General features: G+C 40.7%; 1 protein-coding gene across 1 annotated transcript in view; it reads left to right on the top strand.

Moving 5' to 3' along the window:
• POLR1A (RNA polymerase I subunit A) overlaps nucleotides 1-13,741 on the top strand; it is a 36,110-nt gene extending 22,369 nt beyond the window's left edge. The window contains exons 24-34 of the mRNA XM_080343615.1: nucleotides 1,007-1,221; nucleotides 1,857-2,024; nucleotides 2,904-3,039; nucleotides 4,029-4,186; nucleotides 5,308-5,422; nucleotides 6,866-6,982; nucleotides 7,784-8,059; nucleotides 8,726-8,926; nucleotides 9,704-9,821; nucleotides 11,384-11,548; nucleotides 13,479-13,741. Coding sequence (XP_080199741.1) covers nucleotides 1,007-1,221; nucleotides 1,857-2,024; nucleotides 2,904-3,039; nucleotides 4,029-4,186; nucleotides 5,308-5,422; nucleotides 6,866-6,982; nucleotides 7,784-8,059; nucleotides 8,726-8,926; nucleotides 9,704-9,821; nucleotides 11,384-11,548; nucleotides 13,479-13,579 — 1,770 coding nt within the window. The 3' untranslated portion in view covers nucleotides 13,580-13,741. The remainder of the gene's footprint in view (nucleotides 1-1,006; nucleotides 1,222-1,856; nucleotides 2,025-2,903; nucleotides 3,040-4,028; nucleotides 4,187-5,307; nucleotides 5,423-6,865; nucleotides 6,983-7,783; nucleotides 8,060-8,725; nucleotides 8,927-9,703; nucleotides 9,822-11,383; nucleotides 11,549-13,478) is intronic.
• The last annotated feature ends 2,205 nt before the right edge of the window (nucleotides 13,742-15,946 follow it).

The raw sequence follows: 15,946 nt of genomic DNA, 5'->3' as shown, positions 1-15,946 counted from the left end.
GGAGCTGGATTCAGTCTCTCACTAAGCCTCAGTTCGCAGGGACAACCCACAGGTCCTTTCCTAATGTTGGCCATAAGCAAAAGGGACAAAGGAAAGGGAAGGGACAAGATCCTCGTGATCTCCCACTTTTATATGAAGTATTCACGTGAATGGAATGTTATACACAGTTGGTCAGTTTCTTGGTCACCTGTTTCTCATTGCCCCTCTCATGAGATGTTGATCCATGCTTATCAATAACTTTGCGTTCCATTGCTATGTTTACCAAAACATGTATCTGATTCTCCAGGAAAATGCACCTAATATGAAACTTTAGCTGACAGGCAAATTCACTGAAAGAGAAACTTGGTTTTTAACAAAACCAGGACAAAAGCTCAGTGGACAGACTTCATGTCACAAGCCAATTCCTCCTTCATCAAACAACAAACCATGTAAAAGATAGGTGTAGCTCATTTCTGTTTTTTAAGTAGGTAATAACTTTTTCCTTTATTAAATGCAACATTTGAAATGTTACTTGAATGCACACTGAAGAAGAAACATAAAATGGATTAGCACGTATAGGATGCAAGCTATGTTTATGGTCTCTGGACTATTTGACTTCAGTGTCAACAGCTCACAATCAGAGAAGCTCCTTTGTTGCGCCAACGTTAGACAGGCGAGGTGATAGGCAGCTAGAAGGAAAGATTTAAGACTGCTTAGGGGGTTCACTCCTTAAGTAAAATCATTCTTATATGGCTGTATTTCACTGGTATCTGGATTAGTTACTATGGAGAGATAACTGACTATTTCAAGCATGTTAAGAGCCTTGAAATCATTGGGGATCAGAAGTTTAAGCATCAGAAAATGGAGAATATCGTATTTGTAGCTGAGTTGTTTGCTGTGTGTTACATACACCCTTAAGTTTTACGCAGGTAATCTTTCCCTCCTCCTTTGCTTGATTGCTGTGTTCTTTAGTTTTGGTTTTACTGCAGATAAATCAGCTTGCTTAAAAATCCCCTCTTATTTTCAGTTACTGAAGATGTGGTATGAACTAGACGAGAAGAAGCGAAGAAAGTATCTGAAGAAGGCAAATAAGTGTCCTGACCCAAGCCTTGGTGTTTGGCGTCCAGATACTTATTTTGCATCTGTTTCAGAAACATTTGAAAATGGAGTTGAAGCTTATATCAACAGATGGGAATCTGAGAACAGACAAGGTTACACGCATCCAACGCTTTCTTCTGATAGGTAGTAACTTTTCTGTCTTTATTTCCTTGCACTGAACCGAAAAAATATATCTGTTTTTGGACTGAGATTGCTAAAGATGGAAGGTGTGTATCAACACTTGGTTTTCCTTGTGACCTTTGTGAAACAACGTAGTGGGTTTCAGAAAGATTCCTGGAAACTGTGTATTTAATGTGCAGTGGAGAGGTCCTGGTGATCTGTTTCTTCCCAACATGAATTTTCTGTGCTGCCAAAGGCTTTGGCAAAGGTTTTATGGAATAACAGCAGTGTATTGCTATTCCACTACATATAAAATAATATTTTACAGTAACAGTTAAAATACACTCTTGCCACACCTTGGAGTTAGTGAGGCGGATAAGATGAACAAGTAGGAGTAAACGTACTCTCTTCTGACATTCTGGGAATTAGCAGCTGAACTGAAATACAGTTTGGCCCAGGCCCCAGTTCTGTGTTAATGGGCCATGATTGTCAAATCACATTGGGATAGACAGTTTTACAGTGTCTGGAGTGTATTTATCCATAAACTACCAGGAGAAATTGGCTGAAAGAAGTAACTTGACTGAACTGAGCAGTGTTGCAGTGTCTCCCAAGTTCTTTATTTTGTACTGCATTGAGCTAAACCTCTTATTTCCTAACAGATTAAAGGATCTGTTGTACCTGAAGTGGCAGCGATCTCTTTGTGACCCAGGAGAAGCTGTGGGTCTTCTTGCAGCTCAGAGTATTGGGGAACCTTCCACACAGATGACTCTGAACACCTTCCACTTTGCTGGAAGAGGTGAAATGAATGTCACATTGGGTATTCCGAGGTGAGAAAACTGTTCTCAATGGGTCCTTTGCCATTTTTGGTGTTCATGTAATAGCGCGTAATCTCACTGGCAAGTATATGTGTAATCTTAAGAGCAAATAATCCTTCATCTTAATTGTAAATTGTGCCTTTTCAGAACTATTTCAGCGTTTTCCAATTTTATGGTTGTTTTGATTAATTTTCCAGATACAAAATACCTATGAAGGCCCCTTACTCTTGTCTGATGCATAGCAAATGGCTTGTGTGTTTATGTATTTTATTTGGTACAGCCTAAAGAAGTGGTGCTCTGCGAGTTTGCCCCCTTCATCCTCCTACTAACTTTTAAACCTGTTTCTTTCACACACAAAATCTCACTGCAACTATGAAATCTGGCATGTTTAGTATTATTAGAGATCTGTTTCATAGCAGCCGGGTTTCCTCTGGCTCTTCTGCATGGTGACAATGACTTTAATCAGCACACACGTGTTTACAACATCATCAGCCTGTTGTGAAGAACGTGGGTGCTGATGCCTTGGGTGGGATATGGTTTTGTTACTTCAGAGAAGCAGAGGAGAGGAAGAAAATATGAGGAGCGTACATTGTGCATCTGTAGGGAACAGGCTTCATTAGTTCCTCTGTTCTTGGAAAAAGTTAATATCATCTCTTTTCCCGTAATTGGGACGATAATCTAATTGAGGCAGTAGAGATGCTGCTGTGCTGTGCCTGGTGAGGAAGGAGAAAAGGGAGAAGGAGCAGAGCAGTGGTAACCACAGCTCGTCATGCGTATGGCTTTGGTAGAACTGGCAGCTGCTGCATGCTGCCTAATAGAATGAACTGGATATTTATTTGATTATATAATGCTTTTATCGCTTAATTAAAAAGATTAATTCTTTATTTAAAGGTTGCGGGAAATACTGATGGTGGCCAGTGCAAATATTAAAACGCCAACAATGAGCGTTCCTGTGTTCAATACCAAGAAAGCTCTCAAGAAGGTGAAGCAGCTTAAGAAGCAGCTCACAAGAGTGTGCTTAGCTGAGGTGAGCCTCCTGTTCAGTGTATCCTTTGAGAGCCTGCAAAACAATTTCCTCTTTGAGCTCATTGCTTAGTCTGGCCTTGTAGCAGTTTCTGGTTTTAAAGGCTTATCTGTGGGCGCAAGGTGAGAGGATCCTTTCTTTTCACCTCTTGCATATTGAACCTGTAATATCTGCTTGGAAGAGGAGAATTGAAAATAACTGCAGTTACTGTGGCTGGCTGAGACTTGAGTTCAATTTAACTTGTAGAGTGTTGCCACAGGCTACAAACTCTATAAAATGTAAAGGGGGAAGGTAATAGTTCATACATAGCAGTAGCATAATGGCAAGGATTTATGTTTACTGCCATAGCCTTTTTTTTAAGCTCATTTTTGTCAGTCTCTAGAGTTAGAGTTTTGTCTTTAAGAGACAAGCTAATCTGGCTCTGACTATCATAGAGGATGTTTTTGTTTGTCCTCCACCCTTTCCTAACCTCATGCAAGTTGCTGTTCTCAATACAAGCAAAACCTGTGGCTCCTTGGAGAGTGAATATATCAAAATCTGATTCAGAATGAGTCTGATATATTGCGTGCTCCCTCTCTTCCTAGGAGCTCAGTCTTTCCTGTGCTCTCGCACACCCTACCCTCTCCTGTCTTACTCTGTCAAGTTGAAAGCAGCAAGGATAGAGTTAAGACTCAGCTCTGCCCTTATATACTGTCATGCTGGATGAGCATGGGTCAGTAAAATGAAGCTGTTGGCCCACCAAGAAGTGTGGCCTTTTGTGTAGGAGTGGGTTGGGAGGTGAGGCCTCTCCCAGTATTGTTCAAGTTAATTGTTAGGAGGAGTTTAAGCCACAAAGAGTGCAATAGGGTTGAGTTCTTTTGCCCAGGAGCTGCCACAAAGTCTGCCAGTTAGTCTTGGGTAATTCTGGTCTGGTATGGAAAGCTTTGGAGTTGCAGGAAGTAAATGAAGTGTCGTCACCAAAGGAGTAACGTTCCTGCTTGGGGCTTTTGTAGGTGTTGCAGAAAGTTGAGATTGAGGAATCTCTGCGTGTGAAGTGCAAGCAGAACAAACATCGCCTCTACAAAATCAGATTCCATTTCTTGCCCCGTGAATATTACCAAGAGGAGAAGTGTGTGAAGCCCAGGGACATCTTGCACTTCATGGAAACAAGGTGAGTTTCCTTTCAAACATGTTAATATTTGCTCCTTTCCATGTGCTCTGTGGGTCACTGCATGTTTATTACTGCAGCTTTCAGAGCAACAGCTGCTGCAGAGGTGCTTGCAGAAGCATCTACGCAGTTGCTTTTTACGTCTTGAATAAGACTGTTAAGTCTGTGTCATTTTGACAGTGCAGAATTGTATCAAAGGCAGATCTTTCACGTCTCCAGTGAAGAGCATATGAGCAGCATCTCATTTCTTATCTTTGGATGAAGACTGTTAAGTCTGTGTCATTTTGACAGTGCAGAATTGTATCAAAGGCAGATCTTTCACGTCTCCAGTGAAGAGCATATGAGCAGCATCTCATTTCTTATCTTTGGATGAAGACTGTTAAGTCTGTGTCATTTTGACAGTGCAGAATTGTATCAAAGGCAGATCTTTCACTGGAGACGTGAAAGCAGCATCTCATTCCTTATCTTTGGATGCTTAAGTATTTATTAGCCTCAAAAATGTTTGAATGCTTCAGGTATCTCTTGGTGCTCTCATTGAACAGAACTAAACCTTTATTACCTAAATTATTATTTAGAAAATCAATCAGAGAAGGTGCTTTTTTTTTTTCCCCTTTTTTCCCCTGCTTCCTTCCTCATGTCTGGCCAAATTGGTGTAGTTAAAAGTAGAACATTTAATGATAAGGGTCTATTGAAAGCTATTTTTGTTTTGCAAAAAGACTTCATTGATTTCTTCAGGCCACATGAGTTCATGCTGGGTTCCTTTATTTAACAATTTAGCAGGTGCTTGTTGATTTTAAAAAGGAAAGCCCAATACTAAGCCAGCTCTTCTGAAGCTCAATTTGATGTGCAGATTTTATGTCCAGATAAGCTTATAATTTTAAGTTTTGGATGCATGGCTGCATCTGTTTGTAAGAGAGATGATACTAACCTTTTGATTCTTAAAGGAATGGGAAAGGGACGAGAAGAAAATTTATTTGCCTTATCCTAGAAGTACCTTTGTATCCACCAGTGAATGTGTCCTGTCATGAAGCAATTTATTAAAAGAAATAAATGAATTCTCTGACAACTTGAGATTGAGTGCAGTGCTGCTGAGCTTTGATGTTCTGGGTTGCTGCTTCTTTCAGGTTCTTTAAGATTTTTCTGGAAGCAATTAAAAGGAAGAGTGCAAAGATGGCATCTTTTACTGAAGTCAGCGCCCGGAAAGCCACTCGGAAAGATTTAGATGGTGACCAAGACAAGGTACAGAAAAACATTTCCTGAAAAATGCCTCACTTGTTTTACCTGCTTTTAAGAACCAGAATTTGGAAAAGCGTAGCGTGTTTCGATGTGAACACAAAATACTAAATTATTTCTTAAATATTTTCTTTGTACATAAACTGTCTTTGCATTCTCATAAAATTGACAAGGAAATTAAAGTTATTGTGTATTAAATCTGAGTTTACTTAAGACTGTACTCTGATAATGCCTGTTCATTTTAGCTTCAGTGAGACAGTCCTCTGAGGACACCTCTGTAGAGCTGCCATCCTCTGTAGCATCACTGTGTCAAAATGTGGCCATGTTCCTGCACGGTAGTTCTTAGAAGTGACAAATATTTTTAAAGAACTAAAGGAGTGGAGGGTTCTGTGAAATTTTGCAAATAAAAAAATGAATATCAATTTATAAAAGTCCCGTATCTTTCCTGTCTCTGTCACCTCATAGATGTATCCTTCTGCTATTTGCCTATACTCATGTAGCCTCTCCTGGAGCTCATATATTCTATTTGTCACCTTAATTTAGCATTTCACAAGTACCTCCACTTCATTAATTTTTTTTTCCCTAAATTTTAGTAACATGACTTGGAACACTACCACTGCATTACCCTGTCTATCTTTTCTGTTTCCTTCCAGAAAATGGTTTGTTTAAATTTAATTTCTTTAAATTTAAATTCTTTAAATATAATTTCTTTAAATGCTTGCTCTTTCAAACAAAATTTATATAGAACTGTATTTTTTTCCTCCCTGTTTACTTCACCTCTTATACAATTGCATTAGTATTTTTTCTCGTTGTTAAAATTTAAAATATCAATAAAATTTTTATCATTTAGTACTAAGCTAGATAATTTATAACCATGATAGCATAGGTAGTAATACATGTTAATTACTATATTCACTCCAAAGTAGTATTTCTTTAATATTTCTACTTCCTAGAGATCCCATTTGTAGTGGAATTGGCAGTCATAGTTATTGTGTGTTAAATCTGAGTTTACTTCAGACTGTACCCTGATGATGCCTGTTCATTTTAGCTTCAGTGAGACAAAAGCATATTACTCTCCGTTTGCTCCCAGATCAATGTCCTGTAGCAGCACTGTAGTAGTCAAGTGTCAAAACTTTGGGGAAGATCCTTTTCTCATTGAAAGGCTTTCTCATGTTCCTTCTGCCACTCGTGTCCCATCAAAGACTGTCACATAAGCAGGCAGATAGCTTATCTATCTTGTAGATACTCATCTTGTTTAATGTTAAAAGTTATCATGAGTGTAAGTTCATTATCTCTTTATAGTAGCGGGCTCACAGAAATTACTTTGTCCTTGAAAGCAGAACACTGAACAAGGGATTGTTAAATTCCAAATGTCGGGCTAAAGCCTTTTGGTGCAGTTGGTGCTTCCTGGCAGTCAGCCTGATGATCTGGTCTGTCCTGGCTTTCCAGACACAGGACAGTCAAGAAGCTCCAGCAGAGGAAGAAGAGGTCATTGTTGATGCAGAAGCTGATGAAGGGGATGGGGATGCCACAGAAGCAAAACGGAGGAAGAACCAGGAAGAAGAGGTAATGGTTTTATTATAGGTGCTCGGCACTGCGCTTTAATTCCCGATTTCTTCTGCTTCGGTTTGAGTTGGGAAGGAAAACTGCCACTGAAACAAATGGCTTAAAAAAAGAGTTGGATGGGGATAGAAAGGTCTGTTTGTGCTGGTGGGTTTTGATGTGAATGGGCAGGAAATCTCCAGCAATGCGGAATGGGACTTCGGATGACCATGGTCATCATCACTGAGCCTCATCACTGCTGGCCTTTAATACAGAACCATGGAAGTTAGAGATGGAAGAGATCTTCTGGGGTTTGTTTGAAGGCTTGTTCTTCAGCCATTGGGTAGATGTGTTTGGCAGTCAGGTTGTCTGTGCTGTAGTTCATGTTTTTAAAACTTTACTGTGGTTCTTAATCAATAGTCTCCCTGGCTCTGCATCTATTTCCATGCTCGTTACTTCAAAATTATTGCTTAAAAGGTGGGTTTCTGTAATTTCAGCAAGAGGTCAGAGTAATGTAAAATCCTGAGGGAATCCCTGCATCAGAGTTGGACTATGGGAAGAATTTTTCTGGGGGAAAGACTGAGCTCTGCTACAGTCATAAAAACCTTGTAGCATCCCTGACTATACTGAGGAATAATGGCAAGATTATAAAGAAATAGAGACTGAATTGAATCTGTTGTATTATTTTCTTTATAACAGAGTTGCATTTTCCTTGTGTCACAGGCAAGATAGTTACAACTCAGCTGTCATGATGTACTGTTTCATGGTGCACTTTGTTTCTCTACATGTTCTGGCTCAGATAAGGACAATGTAGTTTCTTTGTAGGTTGATTATGAGAGTGAAGAGGAAAACGGGGAAGAAGACGCTGGTGAGAATGTAGAAGATGAAGAGGCCGACTCGGAAAAAGAAGAAGGGACTCCCAGTGCTGAAGGAGATAAGAAAGAAGCAGATGGTGATGGTTCTCAAAATCTTTCCTTTGTGTCTCAAACTAAAAAAGATCGATTACTTCAGTCAGCAGACGTGCGAATAAATGCAGTTCTGGACAGCCATCCATCGATACAGGATTACCTGTTTGACACCGAAAATGAGCTTTGGTGCGAGGTAAGGTGGTGGTGCATGGAAACATCGGTGTGCGGTTGTGCGATGGTTGCGTGTAACTCCAATAACAAACAGATCTTTTCAGTGCTGCTGTTTTGTCTCAGCACTGCTATATTAATACAAAAAAAGCGACAGTACAAATGTACTTTTTGACGTAAATTTTAGTGACCTCTAACTTTCACAATGCCTGGAATGTTATTTTAAAAAACAGGGTCTTGAGAGGTTTATTGGGGTTTAATCTTTAAATATTTGGTCCACCACTGGGTAGCTCTTGATGAATAAAAGCAATGACTTGACTGTTGAAAAAGTCTAAATGTCCTTCGAAGTCCCTTCCAATCCCTAACATTCTGTGATTCTGTGATCTTAAACAACCAACCAGCCAAAAAACCCAACACAGACATACCCCACTCCCCAGAGAAAGCCACTCAAAAAACAACAGTCATTGTAAGTTCAGAGATCTTGAAAGCAATGTGGATGAACGGTCCTGGGATGGGATGTGATGTTGTTACTAGCATTGTTCTGCTCTAATTCTCATCAAGCGTTTATGTTCCTAAAGACAAAACTTGGGTAATTCAGGTTGTCTACTTCTTGCCTAAAAAGCAGCGTACCCAACATTCAAGCTTTTTTTACAGAACAACACTATGTTGTTGGTTCTTTTTTTCCTCTTAGGTTTCACTGACACTTCCACTAATGAAGGTGTATTTTGACATCTCCTCCTTGCTCGTCTCTGTCGCGCGAAACACCGTCATCCATGAAGTGAAGGGAATCACACGGTGCTTGTTGAATGAAAGTACCAACAAGCACGGAGAACAGGAACTTGTTCTGCATACCGAAGGGATAAACCTTGCAGAGCTGTTCAGATACTCTGATGTACGTAACCTGTTTATAATCCTGCATTTGAATGATCTTTTTTGTGTTCTAAGGAGAGGTGATGGATTCTGGGTGCCATTTACATTTCTCAGGGGTGATATGTGGCCTTTTTAACTCTTACACTCTCTTCCTCCTCCTTTTTCCCCCCAGAGGTGTTGAGAGCTCGGCAGAGCCTTTTCTCCAGGGCAGCCTGTAAATGAGTTTTTGTGCAGCAGCCCAGTGTCTAATGACAGATAATTCCACACCGTGTTTGCAACTGTCTCTCTAAATGTTACTTGAGGGAGTTGTTCTATCTAAATGAATTGCAGGACGTGGAGATGAATAGTTCGGTTGTGCCATCTAGCCCATAACTCTAGAAATACAGGATTGTTTTATGCTACATCTTCTTTACTGCTCTTGCTACAAGTTCTGGCTGGCTGAGACAGACTGGGTATTACATTAAGTTGCTTGCAAGAGTTTAACATGTTCCCTTGCTCCTTGGGGTTGGTTTGTTTGCTTTTTCTAATTTCAGATCATTTTCCCCTATGGTGAGTTTTGATTCCAATATTCTCATTCATGTATAAAAGGCTGTGATCAGTAGCTTAAATGTAAATCCCCAGAGTCATTTTTGTCTGTGTTTAACTCTGAGCTGCTGCCTAGTTGTTCTGCAGCTGTTGGTGCTGCTTATGCTGATGAAAAATGGAGAAAAAATAACTTTAGCTTAGCTTAAGTTATTTGGAAATACAAAGTAACTTCTGTCCTGACTTGTGTCTCTGATAATTTTTTTTTTACTTTCAGATTCTGGACCTGAACAGACTTTATTCCAATGATATTCATGCCATGGCTAAGAATTATGGTATTGAGTCTGCCCTGAAGGTGATTATAAAGGAAATAAAAGATGTATTTGCTGTATATGGTAAGATTTCTGTGTATTTTAAAATATAGATTTTATTATCATTAAGGTGGGAAAACCCAGCCACAGTGCTTAAAAAGTTATGTCTTTGCATCATCTTTACATTTATATGTATTTTTTAGTTGCGCTTATTCATCATCTCAATCATTATAGTGCTTTCTGTGAAGACTTCATTAGTTAATTAGGAGGTTCCATTTAATCAGTAGAAAATCCGTTAGACAAGGTTGAATTTATCTTCCGTTCACAGAGCTTTCCTGTTCTGGTATATTTATATTTTGCAAGCTGGAAGGTCCAAACAAGTCAACTATTATTGGCTGAGGATCCTAACTATGTTAGACTTGCATGGTGGCCCTGAGAACAGGATTAATCTTGCCCTGCTCTGACTTTTTAGTGATGGGAGTCCCTTTGTAGTTGAGTTCATGTCTTTCCTAAAATAGCTGTGCTGCATTGCCTGGATGTTCTGCCCTCTGCACAGATTTGTCAGAGAGATTAAGGAAGATGCCTGACTTCACAGGCTGCTAAAGTCAGGCATGTTGAATCTGCCTTAACTAAGCTAAATCCTCCTATGAATTAAACTATTGAAAAGAGGGAAGATTAGTAACAGTGGGAATTTTAGCAACAAGTTATATCACAGGTTTGCTGGCTGGCAGCCCAGTGTGGTCTGACCTTCAGGTTCAAGAACCACTAGGTAAATGTTGACAGAGCTGTTAATGATCCCCCGTTACACTAACTCCAAGTATTATTTAGAAGTAAGTGCCATTCCTCTTCAGATTAAATGGGGTTTTGTGTGGATGCCTAAATTCATAGAAAACAGCAGAACTTTCTGACTCCTGTGTCTAGCTAATGTGGGCAACCCGGTGAGGGGTCAGAGCTCTGTCCTGTCACAAACATATAATTGAATCATAGAGTAGTTTGGGTTGGAAGGGACCTTCAAAGCTCATCCAGTGCCACCCCTGCCATGAGCAGGGACATCTTCACCAGATCAGGTTGCTCAGAGCCCCGTCCAGCCTGGTCTGGGATGTCTCCAGGGATGGTTCAGCCACCACCTCTCTGGGCAACCTGGGCCAGTGTTTCACCACCATCACTGTAAAACATTTCTTCCTCATGTCCAGCCTGAATCTCCCCTCTTTTAGTTTAAAACCATCACCCCTTGTCCCATCACAACATACCCTGCTAAAAAGTCTGTCCCCATCTTTCTCATCGGCCCCTTTTAGGTACTGAAAGGCTGCAATAAGGTCTTCTCAGATGTGTGATCCATTTCTGCAGAAACAAAGATGATGCAGACCTTCCTGATTTTATGTAGAGCAGCTGCCACCTTACAGCATTCTTGACATTTTAGTTTAGTTGGAGAGATATTAGTTTCTATTATAGTGAGGTCTTCCTCTCCTGCATGTTTGAGGGGAGCAGTTAAGCCAGCTACACACCAAGAGCTGCAACTGCCAGGAGAATGTTAATAGAGATGTTCCCCATGTTTATTTGACTCAGGGGGTTTAACTTAGATGGCACTTACTTAAAAAAATACGTTAGCCTTTGAATGCTTTGACTGCTCTTTCTTACGTTCTTAGGCATTGAGGTGGACCCTCGGCACCTTTCACTGGTGGCGGATTACATGTGTTTTGAAGGATTTTATAAACCGCTGAATCGTTTCGGAATTCAGTCCAATTCCTCCCCCCTGCAACAGATGACGTTTGAAACGAGCTACAAATTCTTGAAGGAAGCAACAATGATGGGTAAATGGTTTAGTTTGCACTAAATTACTGCAGCATTTTGCGTGTGCTTTGTTTTCATTGTAACTTTCTGCTATATTGACTAACGCATAATTGTATTAGAAAAAAATGCCAGAGGCTAAAATTTTAGTTAAGCCCTTGCCTAGGAAAATGTTCCAGATGTTTCTAATAAAATTCTGTCAGCTTAAATGAAGTAAGCTCCCACATATAATTTGTGAGGTCTGTGACTCCTTTTTTTTAAGAACTAGATAGGCAATTTCAGAACAAACCTTTAGATTTTAAAGAATTGTTATAGGAATACTGCTAAATCTGCCTTTATCTGTCTCTATGGTTATCTCTGATTTGTTTGCATGTCTCTGTTATAACTCCTGTATTTTCATCTCTTCTGTAACCGCGCTATTCAGAATTTTGTAGTGAGAACAGTCCTCCTGGTTGTTACTTTGATTCTGGTTTTATTTCTGCTTTGTAGCACTTTGCTGTCTTTGCCTTTTTTCCTCAAACACAGACAAAGGGTCAGATTCATTTGTCTAACGGTAGGTTTTAATGAATAGTGTTGTGTTACAACTGACTTAAAATTAATCTGAAAATCAGAAAGGAAAAGTGTAAACCTGGGGTGAGTAGAAGAGGATGTTTCCCATTTACATTATGTCACATATTGCCATGGAAATAAGTATTTTGCTAAATGAAATGTAATTATATTTATGGATCTTATTATGAATAAAGACAGTGCACACTGACAGAAGGGCACGGCGAATTGGCAGGGAGGCCGCACTGATTACAACTGGAGGGAGTTACTGATTTCAGCAGGATGAAAATGGAAGTCGTAATGTGGATTGCAGCGGTCTGGATCTAATTTGCCTTAATGTAGCTGATGACTGTACGTTTAAAGAGTTACCACAAGGGCGCTCGCTGATGGCCCCGATGAATAAGAAGGCAAAAAGAAGGTTGTGACCGCTGTGCAGAGCTGCCCTAAGAAGTGCCATTCGAGAAGTGCTGCCCCTTTGGCTGCGTTCTTGAAGAACAGCTCTTTGTTAATGTCACATGAACAAACAGGATGTTTAGGACTGTGTTGCTTGATGGTGTAACAAAGGAGCCTTTTTCCTCTTCAGCTGACGCACACTTAGGAGAGCAGCTGTTTAATTATTCATCTGTAGCTGAGCTCAGAACCGCGAGCACACAGCGGACACTGTGCCATGGGGCAGCTCGTCCCCCCGTCCTCTGTATCACAGAGTTCGGCACGTTTTGCTCAGTAGAATAAAGATGACCCAACCTTCTCAAAAGTGTAACAATTTCACTTCCAATCTTCCAGCCGCTCTAATGACAGAATTCCCGCTTGCTGATAGTTAGGATGAATGAAAAAGGGCCTGGAGGCCTATAAAAACAGTGAAAGCAAATGGGTCCTAGCCAGACATGTCATCTGGAGAGCTTCCAAATCTCTGTGACACTATTTCGCTACAGCGAGTAACCACAAAATCAAAAGAATTCATGGAATGTCTCTCCAGTGAAAAGTTCTCTTGGGGTCTAGCCAGAAGGATTTAAAATCCACATCAAAGGGATTCAGTCTGACAAAGGAAAAAGGCAGCAATGAAAAGGGAATCTTTGGGTTTGCCTCACTGATGTGGGGGTTTTTTTTTAGTGATCTGTTTTATCAGCAAAATGCGTTCACTGGAAGGGGAAATCTGTGTTGTCTTAGAATTCAGAATGTGTTGTCTTTACAGGCTGAATAGGGAAAGTTTTACTAATGTGTGGCCTAATTCCCTGCTTGCATAAAAAGATTGGGATGAGATAATAGTTGTTGTGGGAGGGGCTGGCAGAGTTTGGGACTCCTGACCCAGACTTCTCGCCTGTAAACCAAAATGTTTTCTTTGCAGCAGTGACCTTTGAGAAACCGCTGGAAACATCCCGATGTGATTTTGTTTGTGTTCTGTTACAGGTGCCCACGATGAGCTGCGATCCCCTTCTGCATGCCTTGTGGTTGGAAAAGTTGTGAAAGGAGGGACCGGTTTGTTTGACCTCAAGCAACCCCTTACGTAGTGTTGTGGTTATGACTTCAGGATTCTGATTAAAATGTTCATCATAGGAGATACGTATGTGCTACAGCTATGCGACAAGGGCATATACTCTGTCACCTTCCCTCTGCCAATAAGTTTGTTAATCTGGACACCCGATGAGCCTAATCAATTTAAGGAGAATATCTGCGCCTATAGGAGCTATGCTTTGATCCAAAGAAACATTTATTTACTGTTCACTAATGTGAAAATGAGATTATTGGCTTACATAGAAAAGAATAAAATGAAATGAAGGAGGCCGTCTGGGTCTCAAACAGGCTGTGCAACAGTCAAAGCAGAATCTGTTGATGCTGTTGGATTGTTGTGGCAGAATCCCATCTCGAGGGGTTGTGCCAGATGCCACATGGTTGTTTGATGTCAAAATAGCACTGGGACCCACGAGTGTCACTGGGCGGTTCTGTGCTGACATTTCAACGTTGTATTGAAGTGTTTGTGCTTGAGGCACATCCTCTTCTTTGCTGTACTTATGTGCACTGTCATGATTTCTATAAGCTTTAGAGGATGCATTTTCCTGTTCTGCTACTTCATTTACTAAGAATTATGTGTCTGTGACACAATTGTTAAATTTCTTTGTTAGCTGAAGACCAGAATTCAGACTTTTCCTGGTTTCTATAGGCATTTTCCAATGCCTGCTCTTAGGACTTCTTTGCATGGAACAGATCTCTGCACAGTGAGAAACCTGACATGTGAAAAGGATTTACTCTTTAAATGACAGTGTGAGCTGCTGTAACAGTGATTTCACAAAAGATTCCTGTAAGAATTACTGAAACAGTTTTTAAACTATTTTTGCTGAAACATTCTGTATCAAAGAGGGTATTTAATAAAGGACATTGCAAAGAAATATCCTGAGTGCCCTATTATGTGGCTGTGTAACCGAGGGGAATTTTGTGATGAGATCAACAGCCAGCGTTTTGACTCAGATGCTGAAAATCACGTGGCTGAGAGTTGTTGGCCACTCTTCAGAAATCAGATTTTCTTGTTTATACATTTGATTTTAATCAGAATGCAACGCTCACAAGTAGTTAACATTCTTTGGTGTTTGCTCGCTACCATATAGGCAAGTTTTCTTACAGATTTCAACGCCTGATCGTGCTCGGTGGTTCCTCTAAGCCAGAGGAAAGGTTCCAGAGCTCACTTGGCCAGCTGAGGAGCTCCTGCTTCCAGTGGGGCCGCACTAACTGGGATTGGATCAGGTAGTGAGAGACGGTTTGGGATTGTGACAGAGCCCCTGTGGAGTTACTTGATGGATTCCATTCGGCCTCAGCCCCTTAAATCTGTGTCAAATGTACGGCAAGTTGTGCTGAAGCTTAACAAATGCATTAGACTGGTAGCTCTCTGGTTTCACTTTGCAAATCTTTGTAAAAGATTTGTGTCTTTATCCAGTCTTAGCACCTGCTGTGTGTGTCTCAAAAACATGCCATTCTGAAAACAACTGGGAAAGTATTAGTTAGATACAGTTTCACAAAGGGTTGGATGGGAAAGAACAAAGGTCGTAAAAGAAAGATTTGTAATTTCAGGCTGCAGTCTATATTGTTACAGACCATGGGCTGAGAAAGATCTGTAAGAGATATTCACAGTCCTGCAGCCATGAGCATTTGTGCCACATTTTCTGTCGGGAGATGCAGCACCTTTTCATTCTCTAAAGAGTTTGACCCAAATAACTCATTCATCCAAGTGTTCACATTGCTTCTCTGTGAGGCTTAAGAGATCGCTTTGATTGTGTTGTGATAATGAATTACCCTTGCAGTTACGGCACCATGAAATACAGCAAAACTCACTAGTCTTATATTTTGGCTTAATACATCCACATACAAATTCTGTGTATTTGAAATGTGTGTGTGTGTGTGTGAAATTATGCTGTGCTGCAAAGATGATGAGGGGTCTGGAGCATCTTTCTTATGAGGAGAGACTGAGAGAGCTGAGTCTGTTCAGCCTGGAGAAGAGAAGCTGAGAGGGGATCTCATCAATGTTCATAAATATCTCCAGGGTGGGTGTCAAGAGGATGGACCAGACTCCTCTCAGTGGTGCCCAGTGACAGGACCAGGGGCAATGGGCACAGACTGAAACACAGGAGGTTCCATCTGAATGTAAGGAGAAACTTATTTACTTTGAGGTGCCAGAGCCTGGAAGAGGCTGCCCAGAGAGGTTGTGGAGTCTCCTTCTCTGCAGACATTCAAACCCACCTGGACACCTTCCTGTGTGATCTGCTCTGGTGAACCTGCTTTAGCAGGTGGGTTGGACTGGATGATCTCCAGAGGTCCCTTCCAACCCCAACCAGTCTGTGATTCTGTAACTGAAAAGACACTGAGTTTCCGAAGCAACTTGACATCCT

The sequence above is a fragment of the Nesoenas mayeri genome (genome assembly GCF_963082525.1).
Source record: "Nesoenas mayeri genome assembly, chromosome: 4".
Taxonomy (NCBI): Eukaryota; Metazoa; Chordata; class Aves; order Columbiformes; family Columbidae; genus Nesoenas; species Nesoenas mayeri.
Note: the sequence above shows the minus strand (reverse complement) of the source record. Positions and strands in the feature narration are given on the sequence as shown.